The sequence below is a fragment of the Tachysurus vachellii genome, chromosome 3, assembly GCF_030014155.1.
Source record: "Tachysurus vachellii isolate PV-2020 chromosome 3, HZAU_Pvac_v1, whole genome shotgun sequence".
In the NCBI taxonomy this organism is placed as follows: Eukaryota; Metazoa; Chordata; class Actinopteri; order Siluriformes; family Bagridae; genus Tachysurus; species Tachysurus vachellii.
In genome coordinates this window covers 9,052,246-9,070,945 of record NC_083462.1, presented here as the reverse complement: position 1 = coordinate 9,070,945, position 18,700 = coordinate 9,052,246, and the positions used below count along the sequence as shown (strand labels likewise).

The following is an 18,700-nucleotide window of genomic DNA, read 5'->3' as shown; positions in this document are numbered from 1 at the left end:
TACACTTATCCATAACAGATGGCTGTAGACGAATCAGAATCAGAATCAGTATCAGAATGAGCTTTATTGCCAAGCATGCTTGCACATACAAGGAATTTGTTTTAGTGTCATAGTACATTTGCATTTATGGCTTTTAACAGACACCTTTATTCAGAGTGACTTACATTTTATTTCATTTTATACACCTGAGCAATTGAGGGTCAAGGGCCTTGCTCAGGGGCTGCTCAACAGTAATAGCTTGGTGGACCTGGGACTTGAACTCATGACCTTCCGATCAGTAGTCCAACATCTAAGCAATTGAGGGTCAGGGGCTCAACGGTGGTAGCTTGGTGGACCTGGGACTTGAACTCATGACCTTCCAATCAGTTCAATTCAATTCAATTCAATTCAAGTTTATTTGTATAGCGCTTTTTACAATGGACATTGTCACAAAGCAGCTTTACAGAACATAAACATAAAACAAAAGATAAACATAAGGAGAGGTATAAAGAATTAATATAATAAAAATTCAAGATATATACAGTTCACAGTGTGTATGTATGTATGTATGTATGTATGTATGTATGTATGTATGTATGTATGTATGTGTGTATGTGTATTTGTCCCCAATGAGCAAGTCTGAGGGCTCAGGCAACAGTGGCAAGGAAAAACTCCCTTAGATTGGTAAAGGAAGAAACCTTGAGAGGAACCAGACTCAAGGGGAACCCATCCTCATATGGGTGACACTAGATGGTGTGGTTACAAATATACAAGTATCACAGAGTCCAACTGGAGCCGGTAGATCTGTAGATCTGTAGATCAGTAGTCCAACATCTAAGCAATTGAGGGTCAGGGGCTCAACGGTGGTAGCTTGGTGGACCTGGGACTTGAACTCATGACCTTCCGATCAGTAGTCCAACATCTAAGCAATTGAGGGTCAGGGGCTCAACGGTGGTAGCTTGGTGGACCTGGGACTTGAACTCATGATCTTCTGATCGGTAGTCGCGCTCTGAGATCACAAAACTCAGGACTTCTGGTAGTTCCCAGAATATTTAAGTCCACTAAAGGTGGTAGAGTGTTTTCTTATTTAGCTCCCAAACTCTGGAATAGTCTTCCTGATAGTGTTCGGGGCTCAGACACACTTTCCCAGTTCAAAAGCAGATTAAAAACTCATCTCTTCAGGCGTACACATAATACATCCCATAATCTTGCACACTATTACATTAGACTTGCACATTTTTATGAACAGTAGATATGTTAATCCGTCTCCACTGCTTCTCTCTTTCTACCCATCCCGAGGCATCCAGACATTGTACTAGCTCCGATCGTCTTCCGTGCGATGAAGATTTTGGACCTCCACTGAGATGAGGTCGACTCTGTGAGAATCCTGAGACATCTACAGATCTACCAGCTTCAGTTGGACTCTGTGATGCTAAGAGGAGATCTGAACTCCATGTGATCCTTACACCAATACAGCATTTGTTTGACTGTATATTTGTAATCACACCTTTAGTGTCACCCATATGAGGATGGGTTCCCATTTGAGTCTGGTTCCTCTCAAGGTTTCTTCCTTACCAATTTAAGGGGGTTTTTCCTTGCCACTGCTGCCTGAGTCACCTCAGAATTGCTCATTGGGGATAAATACACATACATACATACATACTGTGAACTAAATATATCTTGAATTTTTATTATATTAATTCTTTATACTTTTTACCTTCTGCTCTATGTTTACCTTCTGCTCTATGTTTATGTTCTGTAAAGCTGCTTTGAGACAATGTCCATTGTAAAAAGTGCTATACAAATAAACTTGAATTGAATTGAATAGTCCAACATCTAAAACTCTAGGCTACCACAAATACCACATATACACCTGAGCAATTGAGGGTCAAGGACCTTGCTCAGGGGCCCCAAAAGTAGTAGCTTGGTGGACCTGGGACTTGAACTCATGACCCTTGGATCAGTAGTCCAACATCTAAACCACTATATAATTAGAATATCATCAAAAAGTTGATTTATTTCACTAATTCCATTCAAAAAGTGAAACTTGTATATTATATTCATTCATTACACACAGACTGATATATTTCAAATGTTTATTTCTTTTCATTTTGATGATTATAACTGACAACTAAGGAAAATCCCAAATTCAGTATCTCAGAAAATTAGAATATTACTTAAGACCAATACAAAGAAAGGATTTATAAAAATCTGAAAAGTATGAACATGAAAAGTATGAGCATGCACAGCACTCAATACTTAGTGTGGGCTCCTTTTACCTGAATTACTGCAGCAATGCGGCGTGGCATGGAGTCGATCAGTCTGTGGCACTGCTCAGGTGTTATGAGAGCCAAGGTGGCCTTCAGCTCTTCTACCTTGTTGGGTCTGGTATATCACATCTTCTTCTTCACAATACCAATACCCCACAGATTTTCTATGGGGTTAAGGTCAGGCGAGTTTGCTGGCCAATTAAGAGGAGGGATACCATGGTCCTTAAACCAGGTACTGGTAGCTTTGGCACCGTGTGCAGGTGCCAAGTCCTGTTGGAAAATGAAATCTGTATCTCCATAAAGTTGGTCAGCAGCAGGAAGCATGAATTGCACAGACAGCGTCAGAAGCGTCTCGCCTGGGCTAAAGACAAAAAGGACTGGACTGCTGCTGAGTGGTCCAAAGTTATGTTCTCTGATGAAAGTAAATTTTGCATTTCCTTTGGAAATCAGGGTCCCAGAGTCTGGAGGAAGAGAGAAGAGGCACACAATCCATGTTGCTTGAGGTCCAGTGTAAAGTTTCCACGGTCAGTGATGGTTTGGGGTGCCATGTCATCTGCTGGTGTTGGTCCATTGTGTTTTCACTGTATATGTGTCAACATATGCACAACATCAACAATGGCGAATGTTGCTTTACTACATACGGTTGAAATGACAATAAAAGCTTCTTGACTTGACCTGACTTGACTTGACCCTAAATCTGACCAGCTGCAGTTCCCTCCTCCGGCCTGTGGTGGCGCTGTCATTTTCCAAACTACCGGCATTTGAAACTGTGCGGCGCTCTTGTGTAGTGAGCAGGGAAGTGTAGGCCGCATGTGCTCTGTTCTGTCACTCACAGTAATCTACGCACCAAATTCACACCTTCATCACCTGTTTGTTCGTTTAAAGAGCGACTACAATGCCGAAGAAATCTAAAGAAGTGGCTGAGTGGGAAGGAGACGATGAACCACAGACAGGTAAACACACAAACTATGCGCGTGCTCAGTAAACAGAAAGATTAGCTTGTTAGCTTGTTAGCTTTGCTGATTAACATGTTACAGAATCATAGTTTTATGGGATTATAACTAACGTTATAACTAGTTGTTGGTATTATGAAGCAGTCTTTGTGTGATCTACACAGATGTCCTGTAAAAGATCCCTATAAAACCTTAAACATGCCCTGAAGGTGTATTTCATCAGTGTTTTTTTTTTTTTATTTCCTCCTCAGATAAAGTTGTGAAGAAAGGAAAGAAAGACAAGAAGGGGAAGAAGAGTGTAAGTGATAAATAAGCTTTTGACTAGAGAGTACATCATGCTAGTCACAAGCTGTTTAACCTCCTTCACACGAGGAGATGCAGGAACCTCAGCACCAGGACCAGTAGGATAAGGGACAGCTTTATTCCATCCTCCATCACACTACTGAACTGTACACTACACTGTTAGAACACTGTAAATATACTGTATAGAACTTCTGTACAATTATACATATACTGTACATATGATGTATTATTTATACTCCTCGTTCTCTCCACACACACACACACACACACACACACATTTATTTAGTGGACTTGTTTATTCAGCTCACACTTTTTTTAATGTCATAGCCTTATAACCTTCTACTTGTTTTTGTTTACAACAGAGTCTGAATATTGTTTTCAGTGCCAAAGCCTCAGAACCGTTTACTTGTACTTTATAACAATGTCCACACATCAGCACTGCTACAGCCTTTATATTTATTTACTTTATATATCTTTCTTTCTTTCTTTCTTTCAGTCTCTTTCTTTTTTTTCAGTCTCTTTTTTCTGTTTCTTTCTGTCTCTTTCTTTCTTTCTTTCTTTCTTTCTTTCTTTCTTTCTTGGCTTTACCTGTGGTCTGTTCTGTAGTAATATGGTCTGCTGTAGTAAACAGCACTGTGTATATCAGTAATGAAGTATTTTCACCGCTACACACTGAAATCTAACAGCCATGAACTTGGTCTTTTTTCCTCTGCTTTTGCATAGTTCTTTGATGAGCTGTCATCAGAAAGTAAAGCAGAGAAGACGGAAGAGCCGGCAGTGAAGGAGACGCAAGGAAAGCAGGTGTGATGATGATGATGATGATGATGTCAGTCTGATCTTTGCTGGTTTAATCAAAACACAGAAATATCTACTTTAGTCTGTCCGAAAAGAGCTCTTGTTAAGACAGAAATAACCGTAAAATGGTTAGTAAATCAAAACTGAATTTGAAGCACAAATTCTATGCTCACAGCTGAACTTAAGTTTGCTTTGAAAAAAGTTCTTAATAAAAGAAATATCTCTAATTAAACAGTAGATTTCTGTAGAATTTAAGCAGATGGTTTGTTCCTAAACCATTACGTTTACTTAACTAGTGGCATTTAATACATTTTTTTAATGTCATGCCAGAAAACAGGCTTAAGATAAATCAGTCCGAAACTAAAACACACCTTTGTTAAACAGACTCCATCCAGCTACCCAGCATGCAAAACTCACATGTAGATGTCTTAACTCTTCAACCCTAAATACAGCCTAATTTATTTTTATCATACGACTCTGTAGACTCTCCGTAAAATAACAAATCTATTACATAAGCTGCTTTGGCTGAACCCGTTAGCAGCGTACAAATTTGGAACAGCAGAATTTTAAGTGTAACTGGTTTTTCAACGCTAACATGCCAAATCTTAGTGAACACATCCTGGCTCATTCTTCTGTGTGAGAGATTCTGTTATTAAATAAATGATATCCATCCGTATCCCATTTCTGTGAGGTTCTAGTCCAGGCTCTTGAGTACACTTTCCTAGTGTTTCCAATGTAAAGAACTGCCAGAACTGTTGTTTTTTTCCTTGTACGTTATTTATTTGGGGTTGGTTTTTTTTTGTGTCTTTACAGTTTATAGAAGCTCTATAAGTAACAATTCAGGCAAATCAAAAAAAAAACCCATTCAATGTGCGGAATAAAATTTGGCAAAAGTTTAAATGAATTCCTTGGAGCTCTATAAATATATACGTAGACAGCCTAAATTAGACTAGTTTCTTTTCACCAATTAGACTAAGATGGCATATTTTATGCGAAATGTATACAACATTTAAATATATTTATCGGTATGTGCATTAGCCTCAAAAGAAAAAAAAGGACCGCCGGAAAGGGAAAGCCGGGGACGCTGAGGATGAAGATGAAGACGTCATGCAGCAACTCAAGAAACTCTCCGTCCAGCCCAGTGATGAGGAAGAGGACGAGGGTAACGTCAGAAACCTTCAAGAATGAAATGTGTTTTGAAGATACGCAGTTCAAGGCTTGTACCTTTTTAGAAAATTCTATTTCTTTATTCGTCCTGATTTACTTGCTGTATGCTTTGATTACAGTGATAGCAGCTCCCGTGAGAGGTGGGAAGAGAAACAAGGTGAGCCTGTAGGGAAAAATATATAAAGATATATATATATATATATATATATATATATATATATATATATATATATATATATATATATATATATATATAATTTTAACCGTCTTACATAAAATCAAATCTGTTTGAATTGCCAGGAAAGAAGCTCAAAGTTGTGAGGAAAAGTAAAGAATAAGACACAGTGTGGCGTCAACAAAACAACATAAATGGCCGTTAGCGCTCCAGAGTCGATTATTTGTCCAATAACTTTGTGTCCTGATGTGTTTAATGCCTCTTAATATTGCAGCGGTTCTGTTTATGGTTCTGTTAAAGAATTCCATGTACTTTTTAGCCATTTACAGTTACATATAATATTCTAAATCTCTGTGATGCAAGTCATTTATACATGTCTCTACTTCCCTGAGACTAACAGCTTGTTTTTAAGCACTGACCCAGTCATGGTTTTGAACACAAACAGCTCTGCAATGTTTAGCGATGTTTGATTGAAGCAGTGGTGCGTGTATGTATGATTGTGCTCTAGTTTGATGAAATGCATTTTGCTTTCAGGGTGGCAACATATTCGCTGCACTGAGCCAGAGTCAGAGCGATGAAGAGGGCGACGCAGATGGTGACGAAGACGATAAACCTATAAATAAGAAAACCTCTAAGGTGTGTAGGTTCACTTATCGTTATACTCTGATTATGTAAGCACTTCAGAAGGGATTAGATCCTAACGCTTGCGTTTTAGCTTTGTGTTATGATGTCAGAGAAAAGACTATGAGCTCCACCGCTGGATGATGTGCTATAAGATTTTTGAAACATAACATATAAAAATATACCAGAAAATAATCATCCAACATGAAGGTTAACTTCCACAGGTAGTGATGTACTGAAAAACCTTTTGCTCATTTCTTCATCTCGTATCTCAAGTAACATTCTAGCATTTTATTATTTGATTAAGTTTCAAAAACTTCAAAACTTTTTTTTTTAGAAATTGTATTTAAAAAATGTTTTTATTTATTGATCGATTTTAATTGCCGTTTTTCCATTTGCTTGAAATCAGTCCCAATGCCATCTGGTGTGTTTTTTTTTTTTTTCCTGGACTGTAACACATCTCTAACCTACACAATGTAGCAGGACCTGGGAATCTTTCTGTTCTTGTGCCTGCATCTAATATGTGCCAAAATATGTGTATGTATGTTAATCAGGAGGTTTCCAGAGGAAAGAAAAACGATAAGGCTAAAACTAGGAAATCTAAGGTGGGTGCAAGGGAAAGTTTGTTTGTTTTTTTTTTTTAAATTAAATAATCTTCCTAACCATTTCTAACAACTTTTATTTTGCCTGTATACGTTACAGAACATCAGTGTATATACCTTGTACTAACAACTCTTTCCATAACCATCTTTTTTTTTTTTTTTTTTTTTAAATCTGGTGACGTCGATTCCAGGAAACTATATTATATAATTTTATTATTTAAAAGGTCACAGAAGGTGTATTAAAAATGTTCTGTCAGAAAAGGTAGAGTTAGGGTTCTGGCGTCTCATGTCTCTGGGCTCGTGTCCTAACAGGCATCTGATGACGAACCGGACGAGGAGCTGGAGAAAAAAGACGAGACTGAGAAGAAGGTGGTGAAGAACAAGAAATCAGGCAGCAAAGCATCCAAGGTAAAAGTTTCAGCAGTTTAGTGGCTCACCGGATGTTGAATTTTCACTCTTGGTCACCTGATTCTCAGCTGTAGAGTTTGTACACATGGCTGTCAATGAAATTAACAATGAGTTTTATTTCTAATTATGGCAATTCAGGCAGTAGTGGGAAAATGCTTTGAATGGAAACCTCTACATCCTGTTGATCGTTTTTAATATGTATGTTTGAAATAAAATGCTCTGGCAGCTTTATATATTTCTGGCATGTGCTACTTGTTCATGTGCTTCAGCGGATACTGGAAAAAAATGTCCAGAATCAGGAATTAGAAGGATTTCAAAACTGAGCAAAATGCATTACAGTGCACACAAATCTATTATAATCTATTACAATACACACAATACACTAGCCAGGCATCACATTGCCTCTGCTACTTTATTACCCATAGTGTAAATTTATGCATTTTTAATAAAGCTGCGTTGAGCCTCCTGGAGGTCCAGGAGCAGGATCCTGAAGCCCAGGATTGATTCCCAGGCAGGGCTCAAACCCAGTCACTGAAGAGTTAACTCTCAGTGCTTGTCCCAAGCCCCGATAAAATGGAAGTGTTGCATCGTAAAACCTGTGCCAAATCTAAAATGTGGACCAGATGATCTGTGACCCCAAACAGGGAGCAGCTAAAAGAACAACAACAATAAAGCTGTATTGAGTTTTTGGACAAACCTTTTATACAACATACACTTTGGAAAGAGTATTTCAAATTTTTGACCATATTTTTTTTTGTCTATAATTTTCTGTATTAAAATTGCGTACATGCGCTTCGAGACCAAAAATGTCAGTGAAATTTAATTAAATTAATATCAGATTAATATTTTTTTAAATAAATCTTTTAAACAACCTTAGTTCTAATCAAAAGTGCTCGATTTCCTTTTTTACTTTTTAATTACCAATTTATTTAGTGACATCACTAATTTGCATAAAAATGCACACAAAATGACATTTTTAATATAATTCTTTTATGTTTCTTTATTTATTTAATTTTTTCCCCCAACACAGTCTTGGATATATAAAAGATTGCTAACAGCATTGGCTTTTATGCATTGTTAGTTTTTGTGCAGCATTAGATTTGAATTTTTTTTTCTCCCTCATTTGCTTTTCTTGGCCCCATTGACTGCTGTTATAGCCACATTTTTTTAATGCATGTCCATCACATGAAAAAAAAAGCATGCAGTCTTGCTTGTTAATGGTCCCTCAGCTGGGCAGAGGTAAAAATTATATATTTTTTTAATTTTCAAAAGGTGGAGCTATTACCCCATTACACAGGCCTGTGGGAAAAAAGCTTATTTCAGGCCTTTTACATTGAGTTCTATGGAGGATATCAGCATACTATAATGTTCGTGCATGTGCTTGTGTGTGTGTTCAGGCTTTCAAGCAGGATTGCTGGAAAACCTGAACAGACGCTCGCTCACACACACACACCTCTGATTACTTAATTGAACGCTGTGAAAATAAAGCCTGAAAATAAGCTAGAAATCACGTCATGGCCGTGCAATGAAAAATCATGGTTATAATGGCAGACAATGGGGAAAAAAACAGCCCTGACATGTAAATGAGGGAGAAATAATTAAAATCTAATGCTGCACAAAAATTAACAGCATAAAAGCCAATGTTATTAATTTTTGATAGTAAAAATGTCATTTGTGTTTTTCTGCAAGTTTGTGACATCACTAATTAATTAGTAAATAAAAAGTTGTTTTTTTTAAATAAAAAAGTTTTGTTTTTTTTTAGTAGTTTTGATTAGAACCGGAGGATTATTAACAGATTAATGTGAAAAAATATTAATCTGATATATTTCTGATTATAAGTTTAATTTAGTGGAGGTTTTTGGCCTCGAACAACACAAAATGGTAGAATTTTTAAAGTGTCCACAATGGGAAATGACAGTAACTTACACACTTGAACGGCTGTTTGCAGGAGGAGGATGAGAAGAAAGAAGAAAAGCCTCAGAAGGCTGCTGGAAAGAAAGAACAGCCAAAGGTCAGGGCACATGAACGCAAATGAAGAAGTGCATACATGCGTTTATTTGCTGTTATTATGTCAGAGCAAAGAGCTGAGAAGCAGTTGTCATTTTCTTCTGCCTCTCTTCCCTTTCAGAAAGGAAAACCTGCTCACCAGCCTCCTAGTGAGGATGAGGATGAGGAAGAGAAAAGCGATGACAATGACACCATGATGGTATCCTCACTGCTTAACTTTATTCACTGTAATCCTGCTATATTTCATGTGTTTACACTTCTTGTTTTTCCCCCCCGTGACGGTAGAGTGCAGAGGACGTTCTTGTGGCAGAGCATAACAAAGAACGGGAGGAAGACCCCTATGCCAACCTGAGTAAAAAGGAGAAGAAGAAGAAAAAGAAGCTGGTACATGTCCTGAAAATAGACAGGATTCAACAAGAGTGTTCTTTAAATCACTGTATGAATACTTGATGTAATTTTTTTGCTGACCAGATGAACCGCATGCTCTGTTGTTGCTTCACAGATGGAGTACGAGCGGCAGGTGGCTAGTGTCCGTGCTCAGAACGCCACTGAGGGAGATTTCTCAGTCTCTCAGGCTGAGGTGTCTTCAAGGCAAGCCATGTTGGAGAACGCCTCTGATATAAAGGTCAGTTCTGTAACAATTGTTTTCATTTGCAGAAACTGAGACAAGCTTATATGAACTCTACCGCCTCCTTATTCTCCATTTATTTTCGAAGTCTGCACGCACAATCTTAAATGTTAAAATGTAGACTCGTTAATCTGTACTACACTTCAATAGAACTATAATCCTATTTGTGCACTGTGTTTTAGGGTTTTTAACCTATGTGATTCCATTTTATTCTTGTTATTGAATCTTCTCTCTGCTCATGGAATTGTTAGAGAACTGCAGTGTTCATTTTTAGCAACAAGCTAACCTAGAGCTTTTTCAGCAATGATGTGGTTTAAGACCCAAAAGCACAATACTTTTAGTCATCTTACTAACAAATTAAAGGTGGGGTGCACGATGTTTCAAAAATGCTTCAGAAAACTGAGTCGGGCTGACTAACAAAACAAACGTGTAGCCAATTAGCAGAAAGGGGCGTGTCTTGACAATATACGACAGAGAGAGTGTTCAGTGCGCATGTCTGACATTAGCCTCTGCCTCGGGTTCTAGGCATTGAACGTTGTCTTTCGCATGACACGGCGCTAAACCTTTCACGGTACAACACTTAGTACTACAAAAACACATTTGACCTGCGTTTCCATAGTATTACTTGAGTTCATTTATTGATAAAAATATCCCCTCGACCTGCCCAAGCAGGTTCCACCATAATAGTTGCCTGGGTTACGTATATATGTGTGGGACGGAGCTATCGAAACGGGTGACACCAATTTTGGTTAGGAGTGTGTTTGTTTAGGTGATTTCAAATGACAACATTGGCTTTCAGAGATTGTGCACCCCACCTTTAATGCTGGTCAAGCTAACACCAGAGTGATGACTGTGATTCATCAACATTCAGTGATCAATAAGTTGGATTCAGCATGTTTATGGAAGTTATTATCAATCTGACAAAATGAGCAGGCTTATCATGAGCCTGCTGACACGTTCACTATCTATCTATCTATCTATCTATCTATCTATCTATCTATCTATCTATCTATCTATCTATCTATCTATCTATCTATCTATCTATCTATCTATCTATCTATCTATCTATCTATCTATCTATCTATCTATCTATCTATCTATCTATCTATCTATCTATCTATCTATCCACCCTACCCACCCATCTATCTATCTATCTATCCACCCTACCCACCCATCTACCCACCCATCTATCTATCTATCTATCTATCTATCTATCTATCTATCGCTCTCTCTCTCTCTCTTCCCACCCACCTAGCTACCCATCTGCCAGACCAACCGAATCACTAACCCACCCATCCCCCTATTCACCCAATAAATCAACCCAAATTTTTACAAGGGCAGAAATGATTTAAAAATATTATGATGATTTAAAAAATGGTGAGCCATCTAAACTGTAGTCTACATGTAGTCTACTGACACTCCTGCTTTCTCTACAGCTGGAGAGATTCAGCATCTCTGCTCACGGGAAGGAGCTTTTTGTCAATGCTGATCTTCTGATTGTAGCCGGTCGCCGCTACGGTCTGGTTGGACCAAATGGGTTAGTAGTTAGCAATAAACAAAAGCCTTAATTTGGCTGCTTTCTGTGGTAAACTGCTAGGAACGTCACAACCCTTGATATATTCTTTCAGTACATGCCTTCCTTGCTTTATCCTTTTTCTAGGAAAGGAAAGACCACGTTACTGAAGCACATTTTCAACAGAGCTCTCAGCATTCCTCCCAATATTGATGTGCTGCTCTGTGAACAAGGTACGAAAAATCTCTCAGAATTCTTGAATGTCTCAAATTGTAAGTTGTTTATACAATAAGTTATTCTTTAGACCACAGCACTCATACATTCCTTCCTTGTGAACTGTAAAAACGTCAATTCGCAAATCTGATCGTTCAGATGGTGATGACTGATTTTCTTTTAAAGAGGCTCTGAAGATAGGGCTGACTGAATGTCTGCCTGTTTTTACCAGAAAATCTGAATAAAAATAATTATTAATACATTGATATAAACCCTTGATCTGTCTTTGTTTATATATATATATATATATATATATATATATATATATATATATATATATATATATATATATATATATATATATATATATATAATATATAAAAAAAAAAGCAATATACTGAATAGTCCTGCTTTTCACTATCTCAGAGGTGGTCGCCGATGACACTCCGGCCGTACAGGCTGTGCTGAAGGCGGACACGCGGCGTCTGAAGTTGCTTGATGAGGAAAAGAGCCTGCAGGCGTTGCTTGAGAAGGGCGAGGACAGTGTCACTGAGAGGCTAGAGAAGGTCTGAGGCCATTTTTTTTTCTTAATTTTTTTAATATTTGCTTCCATAGTTTTCTGTGGGTTTATTTAGTTTTCCTGAATGTGCCTCACAGAACCCAGAAAAAGTCAGTGAGGGTCGAATAAACCTCAAAAAGCTTTTATATTCCTTTTAGTGGTCAATCACCTCATCTTTAAAAGACAAAGATACAGAACAACCATTTGTGATGAAGTTTTTTTTTTTTTTTAACCACAAAACGCAACAGGCTTTATAAAGAAAATTCCTGGAAATGACAACACTCGCTCATTTCTTTGATTACTTGAGCTGTAAAATGTCCAAAATGATGTTCTTTGTATTATTTCTTCCAGCACATGGTTATCTCGTACGGTCGATAAAACGTATATCGTTTATTCTTTGTATAATATGCTGTGTAGAATTTGCAAACGTGATCCTGTCATCATCTCTACCAGGTGTATGAAGAGCTGAGGGCAATCGGAGCAGCGGCAGCTGAGGCTAAAGCTCGTAGAATCTTGGCTGGTTTGGGCTTCACCCCTGAAATGCAGAACAGACCCACTAAGAAGTTTTCAGGTGGCTGGAGAATGAGAGTATCACTCGCCAGGTGTGAACACTATCAGCTGTCAGCAGCAGAAGCGGGAAATAATATTAACAAATGTTTTGAAAGAATGAATCAGTCATTTATGATGATAAAGACATGCTTGTCTCTCCTTTGCTCTACAGAGCCCTGTTCATGGAGCCCACCCTGCTGATGCTGGACGAGCCGACGAACCATCTCGACCTCAATGCTGTCATCTGGCTCAATAAGTAACGTCTGGCTTTTTGCTCTTGTTAATATAAAGACTTAGAGAGCAAAGCACTGGTACTCCGTACAAACCGTAGCAGTTATTTACATGTATTTAAGAAAGGATTAACGAGAGAAATCAGAGTTTCATTGTGGCTCTTCGACAGGCAAATTAGCTAAAGAGTAATGGAAATCCTAAGGTCATTATTTAGCACCATGCAAATATGATGCTGCATCACTGAATGTTCCAGACTGAAGTTTCATCTCTAAAATATACACTCCATAGCCACTTTATTAGGAATACATGCATCACTGCTAATTCAGCACAGTGCATGAAATCGTGCAGGTACAGGTCAAGAGCTACAGCTGATGTTTACGTCAAACATCTGGCTGGAGAAAATGGCTGTTGGTATCAGACAGGTTGTTTTTATGAATTTTAGAAACTGCCCATTTCTGTACTGTGATGCTGTTATGCTTTTCTGCCCACCACCGTTGTACACAAGTGTGGTTATATGAGGTCCTGTAGACTTGACGGCTTGAACCAGATTTTTTTTTTTTGCCATTGTCTCATCAGCAAGGTGTTTTCTATCAATCTGTAAACATGTGTTTTGTTTTCTGTACCCTTTTTTTATGTTCCTTAGCAATGTTTGACTTCTCATCTAGCTTAGGCTTGACTGGTATACAGTAGAATTGTAAAGTAGAATTTTATTTATTTTATTTATGTATTTATTTTAAAGCTATCTGCAAAGCTGGAAAAAGACATTACTGATCGTGTCCCATGACCAGAGTTTCTTAGACGATGTCTGTACAGATATCATTCACCTGGACAACCAGAAGCTCTATTACTACAGGGGCAACTATTGTGAGTAACCCAATTTCAGGACATGTTTGAGTATTTCCAATAGGAATCAATATGTGTAGACATTTTATGAGCAATGATTTAAAATCTAAAATTATTTTGTAGTGACGTTTAAGAAGATGTACGTGCAGAAGCAAAAGGAGCTTCTAAAGCAGTATGAGAAACAAGAGAAAAAGCTGAAAGATCTGAAAGCTGGAGGCAAATCCACTAAACAAGCTGTGAGCTTTTTTTTTTTTTTTTTTTTTTTTTTTTTAAATATATTTGGCTTGCATGATATTTATACATCATTAATTGATATATCAGTTATATATCAACTTATATTAATGTCTGCACATTATTTTCACCACCATTTCTGCATCTCATCACAGGAGAAACAAACAAAGGAGGCTTTGACTAGGAAACAGCAGAAAGGCAAGAAGAAGGGACAGGAAGAGGAAAGCCATGAGGCCCCAGAGCTCCTGAAAAGACCTAAAGAATACACTGTGAAGTTCACATTTCCAAACCCACCGCCTCTCTCCCCACCCATTCTTGGCCTCTACAGTGAGTGCATCTCTAGGGATGTAACCAAATACAAATGCGTTATTCAGAAAGAACAAATAATATTGCACTGTTCAGGTTAATTTTATACATATTTTGGGAAATATAACTACATAAATTGGTACGGGTAGAAACAGAACTTAACTGCACGAGTAGGATTAAACGTATTTCTAATGCAGACCAAGTTTGAACTTGTGTGATGTAGCTGAGGAATGATGAAATGTCAGAACCGACATTGCTGTGTTTTCAGGGGCATGGTGTTAGGGTTTATATTTCATTTCATAATGAATATTTTACAAACAACAAAAAAAATTGTTTTAGGTCAAACCCACTTCTGGATTTAATCCAAATTCGGATGCAGATATTTAGAGCCCTATACAGATACGGACTTAATGTGTAGAAAATCACCAGCTAGTTTAGCTCATGATTATAAACTTCTGATAATTCAGGTTTGAGAAAACAACAGTGCTGTGGTATGAATGCTAGTTAGTCCAGATTATCAGTCAGTATGTTTTTAATTAAGGTATATTAGGTGATGCATATTGTATTTAGAGTCATTTGGTTGAATATGGAAGTTAACCAGCGTTTTTCCCAAAATTCTCCATGAACTGAACAGTAGATCATTGAAGATCAATAACAAACAAAGCAGAAACAAGAAGCCCTTCTTTCAAATGGTCTGTGGCAAAATGATTCAATAAAATCAGGTTTATTCAAACAGACTATGATTGATTAAATTCCAACATTAAGAATGTTTAGTGTTTTTTAGGCACGTTACAAAATCTGATTGTCAGAAAGAAAACTCATATTTTGTTCTATTCTTCACAGGTGTGGACTTTGCCTACGATGGTCAGAAGGCTCTGTTCAGAAACGTTGACTTTGGTATTGATATGGAGTCTCGAAGTAAGTTAAAAGTTTGTGCACTGTTGTTAAAAGGAAATCACAGCAATAAGTACACTAGCAATATGTATATATTTATATATCGATATGAATCTTTAACCGTTGACACTTCATTACCATTACGTTTCTTTTCTGTTTCCCAGTTTGTATAGTTGGACCAAACGGTGTGGGAAAGAGTACACTCCTGCTTTTGCTGACAGGGAAATTGACGCCTGTATGTGTGGCTCAATAATTTCTCATCGCGTTTCTCTGGGTTTTTTGTTTTGTACAGATTTTCAGTAAAATGGAATTTTTGTTTCGTTTCATGCTAGTTATGTAACATGTAGCATCACAGTTACATGTGCATATGCATAGCCCAGTACACTGTAGTAAACATGTAGAGCTAGACATGTATAAAAGTGCCTACAGGTTTCCATGGTAATTGATGGCTTGTTCACTTTTTTATGTTTCAGTCCAAAGGCGAGATGAGGATGAATCACCGCTTGGTTAGTGGAACCTGATAATTGTTGTTATACCACAGCGCTGTTTAAGAACTTTTTCGGATCAGTCAGAAGGTTTATATTAGTGCTTTTGTTCCAGTACATTATCATTTCCATAGTAATAGTAACTTCATTGGACTTGAATAGTGAATATGCAATATATTAATTATAATAATAAGATTTGGAATGGGAAAAAAAACATGTATTCATGTTTTAATTCAAGGCGTAGCTTTCTGTAAGATGATGTTTAGGTAACATTTTTGGAACGAGTCTGTGCTTTGTAACAGTAAAGCTGTGACTTTAGGTTTTCCACTATGGGAATAGTCATCATGGCATAACAAGCGATTCTGCTATGACATATTACTCAAAATAACATAAGCTAGCTTATTTCACAGATGTTAAACAACATTTAATGTAACTAAAAGGAACAGAGGTATCGTGCATACATTTGTCATATAAGAAGATTAAAACACTTTGAGACTTAAAGGAAATGGAATAATTCTTGTAACTTGCATCACACAATGCTTCAGCTGATATATTTATTATAACCACCGATCTGTCATGTTTGATTTCTTACTTAATTTACTGTATCGAATTGATTATTAACAACAAGGAGACCGATTTATTAATGAACTGATTTGCTGTGTTTCATCTGCAATAGAAAGTGGGCTTCTTCAACCAGCAGTATGCTGATCAGCTGAACATGGAGGAGTCTGCCACAGAGTATCTGCAGAGAAATTTCAATCTGCCATACCAGGACAGCAGAAAGTGTCTCGGCCGCTTCGGTCTAGAGAGCCACGCGCACACTATCCAGATTTCTAAACTTTCTGGTGAGCACTTGACTCACTCTATTGTATTTTTGCAGTAAATTTAAACCGATATATTCATTGTGCACTAAATCTCATCACATTATCAGGTGGCCAGAAAGCAAGAGTAGTATTTGCTGAACTTTCATGTCGCCAACCGGACGTCCTGATTTTGGTGAGTGGTGAACGGCAGCATTTCTAAAGACGTCGGATAAATTCGGTATGAAAATATAATAAACCGTTTTGTATTTCTTTTGCTTCCTGTTTAATTTTTAAGGATGAACCGACCAACAATCTGGACATCGAGTCCATTGATGCTTTATCAGAAGCCATCAATGAATACAAAGGAGGTAGGTTTTCATTAACACTAAATAGATGCATTTGAAATTATATTTAATTATGTGAAATTCACTGAAATCGATCTTTAAGAGACATTAGCTGTAAGAGATGCTAAAATAAATTGACATTATTCACATTGGTTTTTATTCATCAGAGTTGTGTACGTTAAAATCGAACAATCGACCACGTCTCTGGGCCAAGTGCATGTACATTTTGAATATCTTTCCAACCTGACAAATGTTAGATTTGCAGTTCAACAATAAACAGAATGTAATCAATAATCCGAGCAAGTGCATTAGTAGCTTGTAAGTATAATAGCAGTAAAAAAAAATCAGATCATTTTCAATCATAATTGCCCACCCAGGAACTAAAGTTTAAACAAAATAAGCATCAACATACACCGATCATCTATCACATGAAACAAAATGAATCACATTTGAATTTTTGGTTACGGTGGCATCTGTCATAGTGTGGGATATATTTGGCAGCAAGTGAACCACTTCTCAAAATTGAGTTTTTGGAATTAGAAAAAATGGGCAAACGTAAGGATCTGACTGAATTTGTCAAGGGCCAAATTGTGATGCCTAGACGACTGGGTCAGAACAACAAAAAAAATCCCACAGCAGAGCTGATGTAGCACTTTAGAACAGTTAATGATATCTGTGATCATGAGGTGTCTGAACAAATCACAGCTTGTTCGTTATTGGACTGCTTAGCCTGCTTTCTTCTCTATATAACATGAAAATAAGACTCATTGGGTGGGAGCTTGAGCCCATGCGGCTAACGTTGATTCGTTGCCCGTAAATCATCAGATTTATTCTGGCGTTATTGTTTGTACTCAAATTTACATGCATTTCTATGCAACTTTGATGAATAAGTGTTAGTGAATGTTTGGTTGTGTAAGATTGATTGATTGATTGAAAGAACATCAGATTTAAGTTCAACATAAAGCCTATTTATTTATTTAAAAAAATAAAATAAATAAAGCTGGTCGAAAACATGCACTTGTCTTTTTAAGCTGTGATCATTGTGAGCCACGATGCCCGGTTGATTACCGAGACTCAGTGCCATCTGTGGGTGGTGGAAGACCGGTCAATAAACAACATTGTTGGAGACTTTGAAGACTACAAGAGAGAAGTGCTGGAGGCTCTCGGAGAAACGCTGGTTAACAAGCAGAAAGAGTGAACGTGCCATGAGGGGATGGAAGATGCTTTGTTTTCAGTGCTGTTATTTACTCTCAAAAACCCGGTGCTTCAGTCTCATAACCTACGATGAATTTTCATCATTAACGCTCGAGTGTGATGCAGACTGATGCTATGTATTTGTTGGTTTTTTTTTTTTTTTTTGACTTATTTCTTTGTAGTGTGCAGGCTCACCTAAAAATCTGGTCATTAAAATTGTGCTTTCATGGGATTGTCAGCTTTTTCTGGAAGCTTGAGATTCACCAGCATTTTTCTAAATGACCTGCATTAGGGCGGCACAGTATTAAAAATAGCACATTGCCATTATGATTGATTTGCCCTGCAAATTGTGACTTTTTTTTTCCACTACAATATCAAAATACCTCCTGAAAAAGTTGATCTGGAACCTTTATCAGAATGGTTTAACCTTTTAGATTTTTGCAGTATTAGCACCAAAATATTACAGAAGCCAATACTGGAATATTAACATTATATAAAAATAATTGCTGTAAAACAAGACTGATCTAGTTTGTATGTAGAAAAGAATGTTAGATAAATGATTGCAAAGAAACATCGTTTGCATCTGAGAATTGACATGGACTACAACAATAAATGAATTTTGCAGTA

At 37.3% G+C, this 18,700-nt stretch overlaps 1 protein-coding gene across 2 annotated transcripts; it reads left to right on the top strand.

Annotated features, from left to right (window-relative positions):
• The first annotated feature begins 3,009 nt into the window (after nucleotides 1–3,009).
• Nucleotides 3,010–18,700, top strand: abcf1 (ATP-binding cassette, sub-family F (GCN20), member 1). Of its 2 annotated transcripts, XM_060865647.1 has the most exons (27): nucleotides 3,010–3,202; nucleotides 3,454–3,500; nucleotides 4,229–4,306; nucleotides 5,339–5,462; nucleotides 5,587–5,624; nucleotides 6,177–6,278; nucleotides 6,818–6,868; nucleotides 7,178–7,273; nucleotides 9,222–9,284; nucleotides 9,402–9,479; nucleotides 9,566–9,664; nucleotides 9,783–9,905; nucleotides 11,345–11,445; nucleotides 11,569–11,654; nucleotides 12,061–12,200; nucleotides 12,647–12,795; nucleotides 12,915–12,998; nucleotides 13,713–13,837; nucleotides 13,940–14,052; nucleotides 14,203–14,374; nucleotides 15,197–15,271; nucleotides 15,412–15,482; nucleotides 15,721–15,753; nucleotides 16,409–16,577; nucleotides 16,664–16,728; nucleotides 16,831–16,903; nucleotides 17,911–18,700. In XM_060865647.1, exons 1-27 carry the CDS (start codon nucleotides 3,145–3,147, stop codon nucleotides 18,075–18,077), a joined length of 2,580 nt encoding a protein of 859 aa, XP_060721630.1. In that variant the 5' UTR covers nucleotides 3,010–3,144; the 3' UTR covers nucleotides 18,078–18,700. The 2 variants fall into 2 exon arrangements, with proteins under 2 accessions (XP_060721630.1, XP_060721631.1); XM_060865648.1 differs by lacking the exon at nucleotides 6,818–6,868.